Source organism: Salvelinus alpinus, chromosome 26 (assembly GCF_045679555.1).
Source record: "Salvelinus alpinus chromosome 26, SLU_Salpinus.1, whole genome shotgun sequence".
Lineage (NCBI taxonomy): Eukaryota > Metazoa > Chordata > Actinopteri > Salmoniformes > Salmonidae > Salvelinus > Salvelinus alpinus.
Genome location: NC_092111.1, coordinates 38,774,872 through 38,796,858, shown reverse-complemented (window position 1 = coordinate 38,796,858; position 21,987 = coordinate 38,774,872). Strand labels below are relative to the sequence as shown.

Here is a 21,987-nt window from a genome sequence, read left to right as displayed (position 1 = left end):
TCTCTCTCTCTCTCTCTCTCTCTCTCTCTCTCTCTCTCACTCTGTCTCTCTCTCCCTAGCTCCCTCTACTCTCTCTCTCTCTCTCTCTCCCTAGCTCCCTCCCTCTACTCACTCTCTCTGTCTCTCTCTCCCTAGCTCCCTCCCTCTACTCTCTCTCTCTCTCTCTCTCTCTCTCTCTCTCTCTCTCTTTATCTCTCTCTCTGTCTCTCTCTCCCTAGCTCCCTCCCTCTACTCTCTCTCTCTCAATTCAATTCAATTCAATTCAATTGACTTTATTGACATGGCAAGTTCATTATTACTTACATTGTCAAAGTATACATATCGAAAAATAAAAATAAAATATATATGTATATATATACAAAATATATATATATTTATATATAAATAAATGGTGGAACCAACAGTAATAATAATAGTAGTAGTGGACATGGGATTACCATTAACAGCAACTACAACAACAATATTAATCAGAACAACAATACATTAAATCAATGGTAGTGGACCAGTGTCAACATGACTTGAGAAGACATATGACCTGGTATGAACGACAAAACAAAACTAAGCTAAATGGGAAATATTATCAACATTACTTTGCATTTTTCACTGGCTGTCCCTCAGGTTGTGGCAGGAGGACACATATTTGGCTGCCAAAACTGCACATTGTGGCTTTTCACCCAATAAATATTTGATTTTTTCTTCATCTTTTATAGTTTCAAATTCTTTGTATTGAGTTATAATTTTGGGAAAGAAATATGCTCTTAGGTCTGAGTATTTGTCACAGTGTAGTAGGAAATGCACCTCTGTCTCTACCTCTCCCCTGGAGCAGAGTGAGCACAGCCTGTCCTCTCTGGGCAGCCAGGTTTGTCTGTGATGACCGGTCTCTATAGCCAGACTGTGCTCACTGAGTCTGTACCTAGTCAATGTTTTCCTCAGTTTTCTATCAGTCACAGTGGTCAGATAGTCTGCCACCATGTACTGTCTGTTTAGAGCCAAATAGCATTGAAGTTTACTTTGATTTTTTGTGGTGTCTTTCCAATAGGTTATATATTTTTCTTTTTGTTTTGTGATGATTTGGTTGGGCCAGATTTTCTGAGGGCTGTCCCGAGGCTCTATGGGGTTGGTTTGGGTTGGTGAACTGAGCCTCAGAACTAGCTGGCTGAGGGGACTCTTCTCTGGTTTCATCTCTTGACATTGTAGAGCTGTGTGATGGAATGTTTTGGGGTCACTTGTTTTTAGATGATTGTAAAATTTGATGGCTCTTTTTTCTATTCGAATGAGGAGGGGGTATTGGCCCAATTCTGCCCTACATGCGTCATTTGGAGTTTTTCTTTGTACTTGCAATACAGTCTTGCAAAACTCTGCATGCAATATTTCAATTGGATGTTTGTCCCATTTGGTAAATTCATTATTAGAGAGTGTACCCCATACTTCACTGCCATATAGAGCAATTGGTTCTATAACTGATTGAAAAATTTTGAGCCAGATTCTAATTGGAATTTCAATTTTGATGTTCCTTTTAATGGCATAGAATGCTCTTCTTGCTTTGTCTCTCAGCTCATTCACAGCCATGTGAAAGCTACCTGTGTTGCTGATATTTAGTCCTAGATATGTGTCGTTTTTGGTGTGTTCTAATAGAACTGTGTCCAAATAGAATTTATATTTGTCATCCTTATTTCCCGACCTTTTTTGGAATATCATTATATTTGTTTTTTTAGGTTAACGGTCAGAGCCCAGGTCTGACAGAACCTGTGAAGACGATCTAGGTGCTGCTGTAACCCCTCTTTAGTGGGAGACAGCAGCACCAGGTCATCTGCGTACAGCAGACACTTGATTTCAGTGTTGTGTAGGGTGATACCAGGTGCTGCCGATTCTTCTAATGTTTTTGCCAATTCATTAATGTAGATGTTAAATAATGTTGGACTTATTGGGCAGCCCTGTTTCACTCCACGCCCCTGAGAGAAGAAGTCTGTTTGCTTGTTGCCAATTTTAACCGCACATTTGTTTTTAGTGTACATTGATTTAATAAAATCATATGTTTTCCCTCCAATACCACTTTCTATTAGTTTATAAAAAAGACCTTCGTGCCAAATTGAATCAAATGCTTTCTTGAAATCTACAAAACACGAGTAGATTTTGCCTTCGTTTTGGTTAACTTGTTTATCAATTAGAGTGTGGAGGGTGTAAATGTGGTCTGTTGTACGATAATTTTTTTGAAATCCAATCTGGCTTCTGCTCAGGACGTTGTGTTCGTCAAGGAAATGATGTAGTCTGCTATTTATAATACTGCAGAGAATTTTCCCCAAGTTGCTGTTAACGCAAATTCCTCTGTAATTATTTGGGTCAAATTTGTCTCCATTTTTATAGATTGGTGTGATCAATCCCTGGTTCCAAATATCGGGGAAAATACCTGCAGTGAGGATAATGTTGAAGAGTTTGAGTATAGCCAATTTGAATTTGTGGTCTGTATATTTGATCATTTCATTTAAAATACCATCAGCACCACAGGCCTTTTTGGGTTGGAGATTGCATAGTTTTTCCAATAATTCTTCTTCTGTAATTGGGGTATCCACAGGATTCTGATAGTCTTTGACTGCTAATTCAAGGATTTGTAATGTTTCTTGTATATCTTTTTGTTCTGGGCTCTTTGTTATATTGCTGTAGAGGTTTGCAAAGTGATTTCTCCACATATCCCCATTTTGGATAGCCAATTCCTCATGATGAGGTTTGTTTAATTTATTCCAATTCTCCCAGAAGTGGTTTGATTCTATGGATTCCTCAATTCCATCCAGCTGATTTCTAATGTGCTGTTCCTTTTTTGTTCTTAGGGTGCGTTTGTATTGCTTCAGTGTTTCCCCATATTGAAGGCGTATATTTTTGTTGTCTGGTTCTCTGTGTTTTTGATTAGATATATTTCTCAATGACTTTCTTAGATTTTTGCAATCATTATCAAACCATTTTTCATTATCTGTTATTTTTGGTTTGCTCTTATGCTTCTTTAGATTAGCCAAGGAGGCTAATTTGTCAAATATAAAGTTTATGTTCCTAACGGCCAAATTTACACCTTCATTGCTGAAGGAGAATGTTAAGGCTAAAAAGTTGTCCAGGAGAGATTGTATTTTTTGGCTACTAATTGCTTTTTGGTAGATGTCTGTACTGTTTGCACTCCATCTATAGGCTTGTTTAGTACCATGTAATTTATTGGGCCGTGATGCTTCATGGTTGGGTTCTGCTCTTCTCAGATACACTGTGATTTTACTGTGGTCTGAGAGAGGTGTTAGTGGGCTGACTGTGAAGGCTCTGAGAGACTCTGGGTTTAGGTCGGTGAGGAAGTAGTCTACAGTGCTGCTGCCAAGGGATGAGCTGTAGGTGTACCTACCAAAAGAGTCTCCTCTCAGCCTGCCATTGACTATGTACAGACCCAGTGTTCGACAGAGCCTCAGGAGCTGTACTCCGTTTTTGTTTTTCACTTTGTCATAGTTGTTTCTGTGGGGGTATGTGGGGAGGGAAAGGTTATTGCTTCCTGGTAGGTGTTTATCCCCATGACTGTTAATAGTGTCTTGTTCTTCTGCTGTTCTAGTATTCAGGTCTCCACAGACCAGTACGTTGCCTTGGGCCTGAAAGTGACTAATCTCCCTCTCTAGAATGGAGAAGCTCTCTTCGTTGAAGTAGGGTGACTCTGAGGGGGGAATGTATGTGGCACAGAGGAAGACGTTTTTATCTGTCAAGATAGCCTCCTTGTTGATTTTTAACCAGATAAAGAATTCTCCTGTTTTGATCAATTCGATTGAATTAATTAGTTCAGATTTATACCATATTAGCATTCCCCCTGAGTCTCTGCCCTGTTTGATTCCTTTTAATTTAGTGGATGGTATGATTATCTCCCTATAACCTAGTGGACAGCCAGTGGAAACATCACCTCTGCACCATGTTTCCTGTAGTACTACAATATCAACATCATCAATTTCTTTCAGGAAGTCTGGGTTTCTGCTCTTTAGCCCAAAAGCAGAGGACTTCAATCCTTGTAAATTCCAACATGCAACGTAAAAAGACTTCATAACTTTTTTTATTTTATTTTCTTTACCTTTCAAAATGAGACAAACACTCACAATCCAAGAAGAACCATTAAAATAGGACTTTTCAATTAAAGTAAACTCTTATTTTGCAAATGTGATTTGTTTATAATTTAAGATAGAATTTGTGTCATGCCACTTGGGTGGATGTAGTGTGAGAATGGTGGAGTTCTTGTGCTCATCTTACCATGACCCTCGGCCCATCACATGTGAGCATAGTAGACTCAGCATTTGTTTAATGTCACTCATTTGGTTGGTGGGGGCTGGGCCAGTTGCTCCTCTCACAGCCTGTGCGTTGCTCTGCCTGCTGGGCTGTGGCTCCTTCAGGTGTGGATCTGCGGTGGGGGGCAGGGGGGTGGGAGGCCTCGTCTGGGTGGCTCTGAAGCTGGGCTGGGGTGGTCTGTGCTGCACTGGCTGTGGTGGGCATTGAGGTTGGTGGTGCTGTGGTCGTGGCTGGGGGGTCCAGGGTGCTGGTCCGGGATGTTGTCTCGGTGATCTCGGCGGGGTGGAGATTGCTCCGCTGTTCCTGGGTGGAGAGGTCGGGCTGCGGTTTAAAGCGACGTCCTTGAGAGTCTTGGCAAGGATGGGGACTGTCTCCCTGTACAGGTGAACATGGTCATAGAGACAGTCCAGATCGAGGGTGGGATGGTGGGCCAGGTGTACATTGGGTCGCAGGGCACAGTCCCGGGATAGGCTGGCGTTTATTCTTTGGATTGTGGCAGGGTGGAAGTCCCTCCTCTGTAGAAGGGTTGACACTATGATTTTTGTGTTGGGGAAGATTGCGGAGGCCTTCTCAATCACTCCCCGTAGTGAAGTCGCCACCCTCTCCTGCTGAGCACGCAGGTCGTTGCTTCCGGTATGTATGATTATGTGGCTTGGCGACCCGAGATGGGCCTTATCAAGCAGCTCCATGGCACTTTGCGTTGTTGGGCACCACACCTTTCTCGTTATGTGTCTAGGGAAAAGTTTCTTCTCCTGAACATACTTCCCATTTGAGTCCATTAACAGGACGATGTCAGCCAGTGTTTCTTCTGGACTGGGAGGGGCAGAGGGGGGGCTGGTGGGTGTTGGAGCTGGGGTGTGGCTGGTCTGTGTCGGTGCCACTGTCAGTGGGAGGCTGTTCTGTGGGTTGGGGAGGAGGGATGCAGCAGCCAGGGCTGGGGAAGTCTGGCTGGTTGAGCTGGGTTCCTCTGCTGTGTGAGGGCAGGTCATAGGGTGGTGATCTATCTGCTCCTGCAGCCTGTCCTCTGCTCTCTTTCTCTCCTGCAGCTCCTCTCTTAGTGCGGTCAGCTCCTTATTGCTGCTCTGCCTGTCTTTTTGGAGCTCTCTCACCTCCTTTGTTAGATCAGCCAGCTCTCTCTTGAGTCCGTCTCTCTCTTGCTGAACCTCTTTCAGCTGTGTTGCAAGGCTGCTGTCCTGCTCTGTCCTCACCTTGGTTAGGAGCTCCTCTAAGGTGTGGTTGTCTGGTTGCTGTTTGCTCACGCTCTCTCTGAGCAGGACCACCTCCCCCTCCAGTTTGGTGAACTCATCCCTCATGGCAGCCATGGTGGTGAGGAGGGCCTGAGCCTGCTCTGCACTGAGGGGGTCGCTCTCCTCCTGGGGCGTGTCCTCCACTATGGTGGGAAGAGAGGTGCTGGATGTGCCTTTGTGGGTGGGGAGGGTAGGGGTGAGGGTGGAGTTTGTCTTGTGGGAGGGCATGTCACTGGTGGTGTCCTTCTCTCTCTCCACTCTCTCCTTAATGGTCTGAAAGTCTGTTTCAAACAGCCTAATGTTACCTTGCACCATGACAGTTCCAGTCTTGTAGAGGTTGATTGTTATCATGGTGCTGTCAGGGTCATCTGTCTCTTTGATTTTCAGCTTCCACCCATTACAGATTCCCTCTTTCTTTATGCATGGGTAGTGAGAGCAGACTGCTGAGCGCCATGCATTTGGCTGGTCAGTGAGGAAGATGAGATTACTCACGTCACCGTTTTTGTAGAGGTCTGCAAAAAGGGTTTCTGGCCTCTCCTCTAGTAGTTTCGGTTTAAAAGCTTTCCTCATTGTGTCATTTTTGGCCTTTTTTGGGTAGAGAATGGATTCTGCGCTGAGGGGGAGTGGGGACATGGTGTCTGTGCGCTCTGCTACTACCGCTACTGCTGCGCTGTTCTGCTGCCCCGTTGCCATGGCAACCGATTTGTTTGTCTGCTATTCGCGCTACTTTAGTTCAAAAAACAGCAAAAAGAGTGAAAAATCCTCACACAAAAAACTGAAGATATGTTTGCAGTTACTCCGTGCTCCTTTTTGGTTTACTCACTCAGTTTGGTCGTTTGATGTAGTTGTATTAACTGCCCTTGCTAGGTTTGTTCTAGCTCGTTTCTTCTGGCTAGCTTGTTAGTCTGCTGGCTAGGTCTTTGTTGTGTAGCTAGCTAGCTAGACTCAAAACTTCTTAACTTGAGGCGCAAAGTTATTTTTTTTTCTATTCTGAATGAATAGAGTTGTTGTTCATTACTTCTTGTCTGGAATTCTTCTTCGATTAGAGTGTTTATCTCATTCTAAAAACCAAAAAAAAATCAAATATATCAGGAGCTCATGTTGAGCATGTCTCTCTCTCTCTCTCTCCTCTCTCTTCTCTCTCTCTCTCTCGCTCTCTCGCTCTCTCTCTCTCTGTGCAAGGTGGTTTTGTAAACATGACTGTATCAGCTTTTCTGCTAAACTAAAGCACTGGACATGGAGGACAAGCTTGGGTTCATTGCAATTCCGAGCGAGAAAAAAAATGTAACTGACGCATTTCAGAATAGTTAATTTGGCAGCAACATGAAAGTGCCTTTTTGTGAAACCCTCCAGCATTCACTGAAATATTCAAGCAGCTAATATTAACTTTGTATGCACATGTTCATTTTCTTTTCAAGGCTACACTGAACAAAAATATAAATGCAACATGCAACAATTTCAAAGATTTTACTGAGATACAGTTCATATAAGGAAATCAGTCAATTGAAAAACATGAATTAGGCCCTAATCTATGGATTTCACATGACTGGGAAAACAGATATGCATCTGTTGGTCACAGATACCTTATAAAAAAAGTAGGGGAGTGGATCCAAAAACCAGTCAGTATCTGGTGTGACCACCATTTGCTTCCTTTACATAGAGTTGATCAGGTTGTTGATTGTGGCCTGTGGAATGTCGTTCCACTCCTCTTCAATGGCTGTGTGAAGTTGCTGGTTATTGGCGGGAACTGGAACACGCTGTCATACACGTCAATCCAGAGCATCCCAAACATGCTCAATGGGTGACATGTCTGCTGTGTAGGCAGGCATCATTAAGTTTGCAGACAACACAACAGTGGTAGGCCTGATCACCGACAACGACGAGACAGCCTATAGGGAGGAAGTCACAGACCTGGCCGGGTGGTGCCAGAATAACAACCTATCCCTCAACATAACCAAGACTAAGGAGATTATTTTGGACTACGGGAAAAGGAGGAAACTTGAAACTCTCGACCCGCTCCAGTACAGCCCCGTCGATGTTAATTGGGGCCTGTTCGGCCCACCTTTTCCTGTAGTCCACGATCAGCTCCTTTGTCTTTGCTCAATTTGAGGGAGAGGTTGTTGTCCTGGCACCACACTGCCAGTTCTCTGACCTCCCTATAGGCTGTCTCATCGTTGCCGGTGATCAGGCCTACCACTGTTGTGTCGCCAGCAAACTTAATGATGGTGTTGGAGTCGTGTTTGGCCACACAGTCATGGGTGAACAGGGAGTATAGGAGGGGACTAAGTACACACCCCTGAGGGGCCCCAGTGTTGAGGATCAGCGTGGCAGACATGTTGTTGCCTACCCTTACCACCTGGGGACAGCCCGTCAGGACGTCCAGGATCCAGTTGCAGAGGGAGGTGTTTAGTCCCAGGGTCCATAGCTTAGTGATGAGATCCATGGGTACTATGGTGTTAAATGCTGAGCTGTAGTCAATGAACAGCATTCTCACATAGGTGTTCCTTTTGTCCGGGTGAGAAAGGGCAGTGTAGAGTGAGATTGCGTCATCTGTGGATCTGTTGGGGCGGTATGCGAATTGGAGTGGGTCTAGGGTGTCCGGGAGGATGCTTTTGATGTGAGCCATGTCCAGCCTTTCAAAGCACGTCATGGCTACCGATGTGAGTGCTACAGGGCGGTAATCATTTAGGCAGGATACCTTCGCTTCCTTGGGCACAGGGACTATGGTGGTCTGCTTGAAACGGAACTCTCCAAGACTCGGTCAGGGAGAGTTTGAAAATGTCAGTGAAGACACTTGCCAGTTGGTCCCGCACATGCTTTGAGTACGCGTCCTGGTAATCCGTCTGGCCCAGTGGCTTTGTCAATGTTGACCTGTTTAAAGGTCTTGCTCACATCGGCTACAGAGTGTTATCACACAGTCATCCAGAACAGCTGGTGCTCTCGTGCATGCTTCAGTGCTGGTTGCCTCAAAGCAAGCACAAAAGGCATTTAGCTCGTCTGGTAGGCTTTCATCACTTGGCAGCTCGCATCTGGGTTTCCCTTTGTAGTCCGTAATAGTTTTCAAGCCCTGCCACATCCGACGAGCGTCAAAGCCGGTGTAGTAGGATTCAATCTTAATCCTGTATTGAAGCTTGTTTGATGGTTCGTCTGAGGGCATAGCGGGATTTCTTATAAGCGTCCGGATTAGTGTCCCACTCCTTGAAAGCGGCAGCTCTAGCCTTTAGCTCGATGCGGATGTTGCCTGTAATCCGTGGCTTCTGGTTGGGATATGTACGTACGGTCACTGGTGGGGACGATGTCGTCGATGCACTTATTGATGAAGCCGATGACTGAGGTGGTGTACTCCTCAATGCCAGTGTATGAATCCCGGAACATATTCCAGTCTGTGCTAGCAAAACAGTCCTGTAGTGTAGCATCCACGTCATCTGACCACTTCCGTATTGAGCGAGTCACTGAGACTTCCTGCTGTTGATTTCTGACCATGATGGGCTTCTTATAATTATCGTTAATTTGATCCATTCATTGCAGGAGGCTGAACCTGGTAGTTGCTCTATAAGATTTGCATATTGTTAAAACTAAGTTCTACAACTCAACACAACTGATACAGGCACAGAAACCATTGACAGAAAGCACTATAAGAGGATACAGTTGATAATGACTATAGTACTTCACTTTGTATATACACTGTATACAAACCATATACAGTGAGTGGACAAAGCATTAGGAACACCTTACTAATATTGAGTTGCACCCCCTTTTGCCATCAGAACAGCCTCAATTCGTCGGGGCATGGATTGTACGAGGTGTCGAAAGCCTTCCACAGGGATGCTTCCCACAGTTGTGTCCAGTTGGCTGGATGTCTTTTGGGTGGTGGACCATTCTTGATACACACGGGAAACTGTTGAGCGTGAAAAACCCAGCAGCGTTGCGTTTCTTGACACAAACCGGTACGCCTGGCACCTACTACCATACCTCGTTTTGAAGACACTTCAATATTTTGTCTTTCCCATTGACCCTCTGAATGTCACACATACACAAGCCATGTCTCAATTGTCTCAAGGCTTTAAAAGCCTTCTTTAACCCATCTCCTCCCCTTCATCTAGACTGATTGAAGTGGATTTAACAGGTGACATCAATAAGGGATCATAGCTTTCACCTGGATTCACCTGGTCAGTCTATGTCATGGAAAGAGCAGGTGTTCTTAATGTTTTGTACTCTGTGTATTTATTTTATGTAACCTTTACTTAACTAGGCAAGTCAGTTAAGAACAAGTTCTTATTTACAATGAATGCCTACCCCAGCCAAACCCTCCCCTAACCCGGATGATGCTAGGCCAATTGTGCACCGCCCTATGGTGCTCCCGATCACGGCCGGTTGTGATTCAGCCCGGGATCGAACCAGGGTCTGTAGTGACGCCTCTAGCACTGAGATGCAGTGCGTTAGATTGCTGCTGCTACTCGGGAGCAATACGTGTTGATACTCATGATTATGGACTCAGGGATGGAACTGAAGGATTTTGGGCACTGGCCAGCCACACAAGTAGACGACTAAGTTTACTAGCCCAGGTGCCATGTGATGTTCAAAATGACAAAATGTCACCATTCTAGTCGGGCACATGTTCTTCATTTCCATGTCTGATTCTGTTTTATTGTACACAGGAGTAAATAGAGAGAGTACTGTACCTTGCAGCTGCTCAATAAGAGTCCAGGCCATTCTAGAACCCTGGGCATCAAACACAACATGGCCCTGTGTGAAGAAAGAGAAGCTATAACACGTCATTGTTTTAACACCTCTCACTCTCTGTCTCTGTCTCTCTGTCTCTCACTGTCTCTCTCTCTCTGTCTCTCTGTCTCTCTCACTCTCTGTCTCTCTCTCTCTCTCCCCCTCTATCTCTCTCTGTCTCTCTCTCTCTCTTTCTCTCTCTCTCTCTCAAATTCAAATTCAAATTCAAGCTGCTTTATTGGCATGAAAAACATTGTGTCAATATTGCCAAAGCAACAATGTATACAATATACATTGTAATAAAATTATAAACAATGACAAATAATAATATAGAATGGCAGTAAATAATAATACAAAATTAAATATAAAAATAGTAACAATAAAATGTTAACAGTCAATAGTCGAATGTAATGTAATAAATATAAAAAAGTTTAAAAAAATTAAACTATAACTAACTTATAACTTAATAACGGTCATCTTCACCATTACATCGGTACTACAACTACTATCATCATTACCACTACTACCACCACCACCATCACTAAACTGCTATCATTACCATTACCACCCATACCACTACTATTTGGAATGATAAACAACAATAATAACAGTAATAACAATAACAGTCATCTCTCTCTCTCTCTCTCTCAAATTTCAATTTGTTTTTCAAATTCAAGCTGCTTTATTGGCATGAAAAACATTGTGTCAATATTGCCAAAGCAACAATGTATACAATATACATTGTAATACAATTAAAACAATGACAAATAATAATATAGAATGGCAGTAAATAATAATACAAAATTAAATATAAAAAATAATATAATCTCTCTCTCTCTCTCTCTCTCTCTCTCTCTCTCTCTCTCTCTCTCTCTCTCTCTCTCTCTCTCTCTCTCTCTCTCTCTCTCAAATCAACTTAAAGGCTTTATTGGCATGGGAAACATATGTTTACAATGCCAAAGCAAGTGAAGATGATAATAAACAATCAGAAATGACCAGTAAACATTACACTCATAAAATTACAAAGGTATAGAGACATTTCAAATGTCATATTATGTCTATATGCAGTGTTGTAACGATGTGCAAACAGTTCAAATACAAAAGGGGAAAAAATAAATCAATAAACAGGTCACAAATGTTGCTGATGTGATGCACACTGTGGTGTTTAACCTAATAGATATGGGGTGGGTTGCACCAATATGGATTAACTCTTAAACTGGGTTAAATCAAGGTTTCTCTGTTAGTTTTAAATAAATCCTAGTTCAAATGAAATCCTTCCTCTAATCTAAGTATGGTTTTCACTTTAAACCTAGATTAATTTTAAGCTTGTTGCTCAATGATTAAAGAAGAAGAAAAAAATCGATTGGAGATTAATTCTAAACTGCCACTTGATATGATTTAACTGATAAATTGGCAGCAAATCTTCTGTGGAGAGACGTGAGTACCTCAGAGAATAATTAGAGACAGGTTGAATCCTGTTGAGTTTTATGATAATTATTAGTTATTATTAGTAGGCTATTTACGTTCCCATTTTGTACAACAATTGAATGTGGGTTTATGATATGCCCAGCCTTAGTACGAAAGATGATGTTACGCAATGGGCCTGATAACGGTAACATTGTAGTGAAGTAGAATTAACGTTAGTTTAAACGTGCATTATAGGCATTGTTATTTACGCTTACTAAACATTGATATTTACGCTTACTAAACATTGGTGAGTCAAGTTGTCCGTCGTCATCATAGGGGTTATGGAGGGGCAAACTGCTGGGGAATCATCTCGTATATTTTATGGGTGACAGGATCAATTCCCTTGGACGGAGGCCTCCTGCCTCTCCCCTGCCGCATCCTTTAAGGCTTTTGCTCTTTTTTTAAAATCCAGCACGCTGTCATCCGATTTGGGTCCCTCTTCTCTTTCATTCGTGTCGATCCATTACATTTTGTCGTATAAAATAGCCCAGGTGACTTCCTTCTTTTTTGACGGTCGTGTTGTCTGTCGTTTTAATCTCAAGTACGTTACTAAATTCCTCCATCAACTCCGACAATAGTTTTTTTTTCATAAGCGGAGAAATGTGAAGCTCTTTGACTTGCCATAGATCAGGTGGCTAGCGGACAAATAATACATGTCTAAATAACGTTAAGTAATGACAATAATGAATAATATTTTGTGCTAGCTAGCTTGGTTTATAAACTAGCTAGCTACAGTAGCTAACGTTACCTAACAAATCCGTTTTCTATTCTGCACTGGTAAATAACGGATTTTATTTCAAATCAGCCAACCCATGACAACCTTTCACGATGGAGGTGCAGTAACTTCTAACGTTACCTTGTTATTATTTTATCAAGGAACAGCAACTTTGTGGCCTCATTTGTCAAGTAGGCTAGCTACTTTGTTTAAAATAACTAATATATTGGGATAACATGTCACCAATCATAGTATAAATGGAACCCTGACCTGTTCACCGGACGTGCTACCTGTCCCAGACCTGCTGTTTTCAACTCTCTAGAGACAGCAGGAGCGGTAGAGATACTCTGAATGATCGGCTATGAAAAGCCAACTGGCATTTACTCCTGAGGTGCTGACCGGTTGCACCCTCGACAACCACTGTGATTATTATTATTTGACCCTGCTGGTCATCTATGAACATTTGAACATTTTGGCCATGTTCTGTTATAATCTCCACCCGGCACAGCCAGACTGGCCACCCCTCATAGCCTGGTTCCTCTCTAGGTTTCTTCCTAGGTTTTGGCCTTTCTAGGAAGTTTTTCCTAGCCACCGTGCTTCTACACCTGCATTGCTTGCTGTTTGGGGTTTTAGGCTGGGTTTCTGTACAGCACTTTGAGATATCAGCTGATGTAAGAAGATGTATGAATACATTTGATTGATTGGTTTAAAACCGTTAATCATAGATTTACTGATCTAGATTCTAAATGAAGTGGTGCAACACATCTCTGGATTAATTATAAACCTAGATTTACAAAACCTAGATTAGCTTTAATCCTAGGTTAATTTAAACCATGTTGATGCAACCTACCCATGAGAATTTATCAAAATTGGATTTGTTTTAAAATTCTTTACAGGTCTGTGTAATCTGAGGGAAATGTGTGTCTCTAATATGGTCATACATTTGGCAGGGGGTTAGGAAGTGCAGCTCCATTTCCACATCATTTTGTGGGCAGTGTGCACATAGCCTGTCTTCTCTTGAGAGCAATGTCTGCCTACGTTTTCTTAAGTTTGGCTCAGTTACAGTGGTCAGGTATTCTGCCACTGTGTACTCTCTGTTTAGGGTCAGTCACAGTGGTCAGGTATTCTGCCACTGTGTACTCTCTGTTTAGGGTCAGTCACAGTGGTCAGGTATTCTGCCACTGTGTACTCTCTGTTTAGGGTCAGTCACAGTGGTCAGGTATTCTGCCACTGTGTACTCTCTGTTTAGGGTCAGTCACAGTGGTCATGTATTCTGCCACTGTGTACTCTCTGTTTAGGGTCAGTCACAGTGGTCAGGTATTCTGCCACTGTGTACTCTCTGTTTAGGGTCAGTCACAGTGGTCAGGTATTCTGCCACTGTGTACTCTCTGTTTAGGGTCAGTCACAGTGGTCATGTATTCTGCCACTGTGTACTCTCTGTTTAGGGTCAGTCACAGTGGTCAGGTATTCTGCCACTGTGTACTCTCTGTTTAGGGACAAATATTGTTCCAGTTTGCTCTGTTATTTGGTAAATTCTTTCCAATGTGTCAAGTAAATTTTTTAAATGTAAGTAATTATGTTTCGGTTTTCTCATGATGTGGTTGGGTCTAATTGTGCTGCTGTCCTGGGGCTCTGTGGGGTCTGTTTGTGTTTGTGAACAGAGCCCCAGGACCAGCTTGCTTAGGGGACTCTTCTCCAGGTTCATCTCTCTGTAGGTGATGGCTTTGTTGTGGAAGGTTTGGGAATTGCTTCCTTTTAGGTGGTTGTAATTATTTAGAGTATAAGACATTGGGGGGGGGGGGGTTTCTAAACTGACATATTGTCACGATCGTGTGGAAAGACGGACCAAGGCGCAGCGTGATATTGATACATCTTCTCTTTATTAAAGAAGATGAAATGAACACGACACGAAACACTTTACACAAACTAACAAAACAACAAACGACCGTGAAGCTAAATAACGTAAGTGCACATACAAGCAACAAACGTTCAACAAGACAACTACCCACAAAAGCCTACTGCCTATGGCTACCTTAAATATGGCTCCCAATCAGAGACAAATGAATGACAGCTGTCTCTGATTGAGACCCAATCCAGGCAGCCATAGACATAACTAGAAAACCTCACTATTCTCTAACCCATACACCTACAACACCCATAGACAAAACAAAACACACACAACATACAATGCCCACCCCAACTCACGCCCTGACCAACTAAACATATAAAAATAACATAAAATAGGTCAGGAACGTACACATATGGAATTGTTTTAAGAGGGGGGGGGGGGGGTGTTCTAAACTGACATATGGAATTGTTTTAAGAGGGGGGTGTTCTAAACTGACATATGGAATTGTTTTGAGATGGTCATACTAAGGATAATTTAGCTATTTGATTTTGACCTTTAGGACCCCTTTAAGCATCAAAAAAAAAAATCCAAAATAATTAGATAAATATGAATTCAAATGAAATCACATTTTATTGGTCACATACACATGGTTAGCAGATGCTAATGTGAGTGTAGCGAAATGCTTGTGCAGTAATATCTAACAAGTAATCTAACAATTTCCCAACAACTACCTAATACACACAAATCTAAAAGGGTGAATGAGAATATGTACATGTAAGTATATGTATGAGTGATGACCGAGCGGCATAGGCAAGGTGCAATAGATGGTATAAAATACAGTTAAGGGGGAGTGAGACCTAAGAGGGTTTTATAAATAAGCATCAACCAGTGGGTCTTGCAACGGTTATACAGAGATGACCAGTTTATAGAAGAGTATAGAGTGCAGTGATGTGTGCTATAATGAGCATAGTTGTCTATAAATGATGTCTCCGTAATCTAGCATGGGTAGGATGGTCATCTGAATCAGGGTTAGTTTGGCAGCTGGGGTGAAAGAGGAGCGATTACGATAGAGGAAACCAAGTCTAGATTTCACTTTAGCCTGCAGCTTTGATATGTGCTGAGAGAAGGACAGTGTACCGTCTAGCCATACTCCCAAGTACTTGTATGAGGTGACTACCTCCAGCTCTAAACCCTCAGAGGTAGTAATCACATCTGTGGGGAGAGGGGCATTCTTCTTACCAAACCACATGACCTTTATTTTGGAGGTGTTTCGAACAAGGTTAAGGGTAGAGAAAGCTGGACACTAAGAAAGCTTTGTTGTAGAGCATTTAACACAAAATCCGGGGAGGGGCCAGCTGAGTATAAGACTGTATCACCTGCATATAAATGGATGAGAGAGCTTCCTACTGCTTGAGCTATGTTGTTGATGTAAATTGAGAAGAGCGTGGGGCCTAGGATTGAGCCTTGGGGTACTCCCTTGGTGACAGGCAGTGGCTGAGACAGAGACAACAATGCTCCTTAGCCGGCCCACAAGAATGTCTCCCATATCAAAAGCTTTGGCAGTTACATCACTGAGGACCCTTAAGGTTGCAGTGACACATCCATAACCTGAGCGGAAACCATATTGCATGCTCTAGGGCAACAGTGTCTAGATGGAATTTGTATTTGTGGTTCTGGCAACTGGACCATTTTTGGAACCCGATTAGTTTTGTCTTACTGAAATTTACTGTCAGGGCCCAGGTCTGAGAATATGTGCAGAAGATCTAGGTGCTGCTGTAGGCCCTCCTTGGTTGGGGACTGAAGCACCAGATCATCAACAAACAGTAGACATTTTACAGATTCTAGTAGGGTGAGGCCAGGTGCTGCAGACTATTCTAGTGGCCGCGCCAATTCGCTGATAAATATGTCGAAGAGGGTGGGGCTCAAGCTGCATTCCTGTCTTACCCCACGACCCTGTGAGAAGAAATGTGTGTGTTTTTTGCCAATTTTATCTGCACATGTCGTATTTTTTTCCCCCAACACTGCTTTCTATCAATTTGTATAGCAGACCCCCATGCTAAACTGAGTCAAATGCTTTTTTGAAATCAACAAAGCATGAGAAGGCTTTGCATTTGTTTTGTTTGTTTGTCAATTAGGGTGTGCAGAGTGAATATGTGGTCTGTCGTACGGTAATTTGGTAAAAAGCCAATTTGACACTTGCTCAGTACATTGTTTTCAATGAGGAAATGTACAAGTCTGCTGTTAATGATAATGCAGAGGATTTTCCCAAGGTTGCTGTTGACGTATATCCCACTGTAGTTATTGAGGTCAAATTTGTCTCCACTTTTGTGGATTGGGGTGATCAGTCCTTGGTTCCAAATATTGGGGAAGATGCAAGAGCTGAGGATGATATTAAAAAGACAATTGAAATGTGTGGTCTGTATATTTTATCATTTAATTTAGGATACCATCAACACCACAGCCTTTTTGGGGGTTAAGGGTTTGTATTTTGTCCTGTAGTTTATTCAATGTAATTGGAGAATCCAATGGATTCTGGTAGTCTTTCTCTGTCTCTCTGTCTCTCTCGCTCTCTTTCTATCCTTCTCTCTTGCTTTCTCTCTCTTTCTCTGTCTCGCTCTCTCTCTCATCTCTCTCCCAGTACAACCACAAGCTTCTCTTCCTCCCTCCTCCCCCTCTCTCCTTTCCCTCTTCCCCGTGCCTCAATGTTTAGGCTATATATTCCATACTCACCGAGACTCCTTCAAATGAGCTGGTGTTGAGGGCACGGTAGATCTCAGCGGTGATATCTCGGTTGTTGTAGTTGAAGTCTTCCAGCCGCCGGCCCTTGGCCTTCAGGGGCCCCACAGTCTTGTTGAGGGCCAGAGCCAGGGCCCACACTGCATCGTAGGCCAGAGGGGCCTCCTGGAACCCCCCCGTCTCCTCTGGGTTCTTACCCCCCAGCTTAGACATCAGCTGGTTCAGAAACTCCTGAGACGTCTGAAGAAGAGAGAAGAGGAGGGGCTTAGAACCGAGTAGGTGGGGGGGGGGGGGGGGGGGTTGGGGAGGGAGGTGTGCACAGCTGGGAGCACCAGGTTGACATCCTGCTTCCCCAGTGGGGCGGGGTCTGTCTGGGTACGGGCCAGAAGTTCTTCTGTTCTCTCTAGGATGTGACCAGGGGACAAGCACAGGCACACACTCACCCCCCCCCCCACACACACCAACCAGACCCCTCCTGTACTCACCCCCCCCGTTGGCCCAGGAGGCTGTTCTGTCTGGGCTGAGCTCCAGACACTTTCTCCCCTTGCATTGGGCAGGTCCCATCTACGATAATATCCCTCCACCCTGGTAAACTGGCTCAATACAGTCATCATTTTCCCTCCCCTTTAGCTGTTGGAAAGATTGGACATGCTTTTGACAAAGTTGTTTACCACGTATTTATCCGCCGTGCGAGGGGAGATGCCGTTCCAAATAAACGGCCTCTACATAACAACGGCCAGGGCGACCGGGAGGCAGCGTTCATTAGCAGACACACACACACACACACGTGCCTGATGAAATGAAGGAAATCCGTTTCCATATGTTTCCTGTTGCCTCCTGTAATAAAGGATGAGAGATGAGGTCGGTGTTGTGTTATTGATAGCTCATCCTGAATGGAGAGAGAGAGGATATTTTCCCAGAATCCCCTGTCCGAGTCTAGAAGAGAGGTGTTAAAAGTCATCACTTCAGATGGGTAGCTGGCAGAGTGGTTGACAGGAAGGGTAGCTGGCAGAGGGGTTGACAGGAAGGGTTCTGCCAGAGGGGTTGACAGGAAGGGTAGCTGGCAGAGGGGTTGACAGGAAGGGTAACTGGCAGAGGGGTTGACAGGAAGGGTAGCTGGCAGAGGGGTTGACAGGAAGGGTAGCTGGCAGAGGGGTTGACAGGAAGGGTAGCTGGCAGAGGGGTTGACAGGAAGGGTTCTGCCAGAGGGGTTGACAGGAAGGGTAGCTGGCAGAGGGGTTGACAGGAAGGGTAGCTGGCAGAGGGGTTGACAGGAAGGGTAGCTGGCAGAGGGGTTGACAGGATGGGTAGCTGGCAGAGGGGTTGACAGGAAGGGTTCTGGCAGAGGGGTTGACAGGAAGGGTAGCTGGCAGAGGGGTTGACAGGAAGGGTTCTGCCAGAGGGGTTGACAGGAAGGGTAGCTGGCAGAGGGGTTGACAGGAAGGGTTCTGCCAGAGGGGTTGACAGGAAGGGTAGCTGGCAGAGGGGTTGACAGGAAGGGTAGCTGGCAGAGGGCTTGACAGGAAGGGTAGCTGGCAGAGGGGTTGACAGGAAGGGTAGCTGGCAGAGGGGTTGACAGGAGGGTTCTGCCAGAGGGGTTGACAGGAAGGGTAGCTGGCAGAGGGGTTGACAGGAAGGGTAGCTGGCAGAGGGGTTGACAGGAAGGGTAGCTGGCAGAGGGGTTGACAGGAAGGGTAGCTGGCAGAGGGGTTGACAGGAGGGTTCTGCCAGAGGGGTTGACAGGAAGGGTAGCTGGCAGAGGGGTTGACAGGAGAGGTAGCTGGCAGAGGGGTTGACAGGAAGGGTAGCTGGCAGAGGGGTTGACAGGAGGGTTCTGCCAGAGGGGTTGACAGGAAGGGTAGCTGGCAGAGGGGTTGACAGGAAGGGTAGCTGGCAGAGTGGTTGACAGGAAGGGTAGCTGGCAGAGGGGTTGACAGGAAGGGTAGCTGGCAGAGGGGTTGACAGGAAGGGTAGCTGGCAGAGGGGTTGACAGGAAGGGTAGCTGGCAGAGGGGTTGACAGGAAGCGTTCTGGCAGAGGGGTTGACAGGAAGGGTAGCTGGCAGAGGGGTTGACAGGAAGGGTTCTGGCAGAGGGGTTGACAGGAAGGGTAGCTGGCAGAGGGGTTGACAGGAAGGGTAGCTGGCAGAGGGGTTGACAGGAAGGGTAGCTGGCAGAGGGGTTGACAGGAAGGGTAGCTGGCAGAGGGGTTGACAGGAAGGGTAGCTGGCAGAGGGGTTGACAGGAAGGGTAGCTGGCAGAGGGGTTGACAGGAAGGGTAGCTGGCAGAGGGGTTGACAGGAAGGGTTCTGCCAGAGGGGTTGACAGGAAGGGTAGCTGGCAGAGGGGTTGACAGGAAGGGTAACTGGCAGAGGGGTTGACAGGAAGGGTAGCTGGCAGAGGGGTTGACAGGAAGGGTAGCTGGCAGAGGGGTTGACAGGAGGGTTCTGCCAGAGGGGTTGACAGGAAGGGTAGCTGGCAGAGGGGTTGACAGGAGGGGTAGCTGGCAGAGGGGTTGACAGGAAGGGTAGCTGGCAGAGAGGTTGACAGGAAGGGTTCTGCCAGAGGGGTTGACAGGAAGGGTAGCTGGCAGAGGGGTTGACAGGAAGGGTAACTGGCAGAGGGGTTGACAGGAAGGGTAGCTGGCAGAGGGGTTGACAGGAAGGGTAGCTGGCAGAGGGGTTGACAGGAAGGGTAGCTGGCAGAGGGGTTGACAGGAAGGGTTCTGCCAGAGGGGTTGACAGGAAGGGTAGCTGGCAGAGGGGTTGACAGGAAGGGTAACTGGCAGAGGGGTTGACAGGAAGGGTAGCTGGCAGAGGGGTTGACAGGATGGGTAGCTGGCAGAGGGGTTGACAGGAAGGGTTCTGGCAGAGGGGTTGACAGGAAGGGTAGCTGGCAGAGGGGTTGACAGGAAGGGTTCTGCCAGAGGGGTTGACAGGAAGGGTAGCTGGCAGAGGGGTTGACAGGAAGGGTTCTGCCAGAGGGGTTGACAGGAAGGGTAGCTGGCAGAGGGGTTGACAGGAAGGGTAGCTGGCAGAGGGGTTGACAGGAAGGGTAGCTGGCAGAGGGGTTGACAGGAAGGGTAGCTGGCAGAGGGGTTGACAGGAGGGTTCTGCCAGAGGGGTTGACAGGAAGGGTAGCTGGCAGAGGGGTTGACAGGAAGGGTAGCTGGCAGAGGGGTTGACAGGAAGGGTAGCTGGCAGAGGGGTTGACAGGAAGGGTAGCTGGCAGAGGGGTTGACAGGAGGGTTCTGCCAGAGGGGTTGACAGGAAGGGTAGCTGGCAGAGGGGTTGACAGGAGGGGTAGCTGGCAGAGGGGTTGACAGGAAGGGTAGCTGGCAGAGGGGTTGACAGGAGGGTTCTGCCAGAGGGGTTGACAGGAAGGGTAGCTGGCAGAGGGGTTGACAGGAAGGGTAGCTGGCAGAGTGGTTGACAGGAAGGGTAGCTGGCAGAGGGGTTGACAGGAAGGGTAGCTGGCAGAGGGGTTGACAGGAAGGGTAGCTGGCAGAGGGGTTGACAGGAAGGGTAACTGGCAGAGGGGTTGACAGGAAGGGTAGCTGGCAGAGGGGTTGACAGGAAGGGTAGCTGGCAGAGGGGTTGACAGGAAGGGTAGCTGGCAGAGGGGTTGACAGGAAGGGTTCTGCCAGAGGGGTTGACAGGAAGGGTAGCTGGCAGAGGGGTTGACAGGAAGGGTAGCTGGCAGAGGGGTTGACAGGAAGGGTAGCTGGCAGAGGGGTTGACAGGATGGGTAGCTGGCAGAGGGGTTGACAGGAAGGGTTCTGGCAGAGGGGTTGACAGGAAGGGTAGCTGGCAGAGGGGTTGACAGGAAGGGTTCTGCCAGAGGGGTTGACAGGAAGGGTAGCTGGCAGAGGGGTTGACAGGAAGGGTTCTGCCAGAGGGGTTGACAGGAAGGGTAGCTGGCAGAGGGGTTGACAGGAAGGGTAGCTGGCAGAGGGGTTGACAGGAAGGGTAGCTGGCAGAGGGGTTGACAGGAAGGGTAGCTGGCAGAGGGGTTGACAGGAGGGTTCTGCCAGAGGGGTTGACAGGAAGGGTAGCTGGCAGAGGGGTTGACAGGAAGGGTAGCTGGCAGAGGGGTTGACAGGAAGGGTAGCTGGCAGAGGGGTTGACAGGAAGGGTAGCTGGCAGAGGGGTTGACAGGAGGGTTCTGCCAGAGGGGTTGACAGGAAGGGTAGCTGGCAGAGGGGTTGACAGGAGAGGTAGCTGGCAGAGGGGTTGACAGGAAGGGTAGCTGGCAGAGGGGTTGACAGGAGGGTTCTGCCAGAGGGGTTGACAGGAAGGGTAGCTGGCAGAGGGGTTGACAGGAAGGGTAGCTGGCAGAGTGGTTGACAGGAAGGGTAGCTGGCAGAGGGGTTGACAGGAAGGGTAGCTGGCAGAGGGGTTGACAGGAAGGGTAGCTGGCAGAGGGGTTGACAGGAAGGGTAGCTGGCAGAGGGGTTGACAGGAAGCGTTCTGGCAGAGGGGTTGACAGGAAGGGTAGCTGGCAGAGGGGTTGACAGGAAGGGTTCTGGCAGAGGGGTTGACAGGAAGGGTAGCTGGCAGAGGGGTTGACAGGAAGGGTAGCTGGCAGAGGGGTTGACAGGAAGGGTAGCTGGCAGAGGGGTTGACAGGAAGGGTAGCTGGCAGAGGGGTTGACAGGAAGGGTAGCTGGCAGAGGGGTTGACAGGAAGGGTAGCTGGCAGAGGGGTTGACAGGAAGGGTAGCTGGCAGAGGGGTTGACAGGAAGGGTTCTGCCAGAGGGGTTGACAGGAAGGGTAGCTGGCAGAGGGGTTGACAGGAAGGGTAACTGGCAGAGGGGTTGACAGGAAGGGTAGCTGGCAGAGGGGTTGACAGGAAGGGTAGCTGGCAGAGGGGTTGACAGGAGGGTTCTGCCAGAGGGGTTGACAGGAAGGGTAGCTGGCAGAGGGGTTGACAGGAGGGGTAGCTGGCAGAGGGGTTGACAG

At 46.5% G+C, this 21,987-nt stretch overlaps 1 protein-coding gene across 1 annotated transcript in view; it reads right to left on the bottom strand.

Annotated features, from left to right (window-relative positions):
- The window catches only part of LOC139555298 (gamma-aminobutyric acid type B receptor subunit 1-like), a 324,185-nt gene that overhangs the window by 87,943 nt on the left and 214,255 nt on the right, over positions 1-21,987 (bottom strand). The window contains exons 13-14 of the mRNA XM_071368991.1: positions 17,024-17,269; positions 10,223-10,286 (exon numbers count right to left, since the gene is read on the bottom strand). Coding sequence (XP_071225092.1) covers positions 10,223-10,286; positions 17,024-17,269 — 310 coding nt within the window. The remainder of the gene's footprint in view (positions 1-10,222; positions 10,287-17,023; positions 17,270-21,987) is intronic.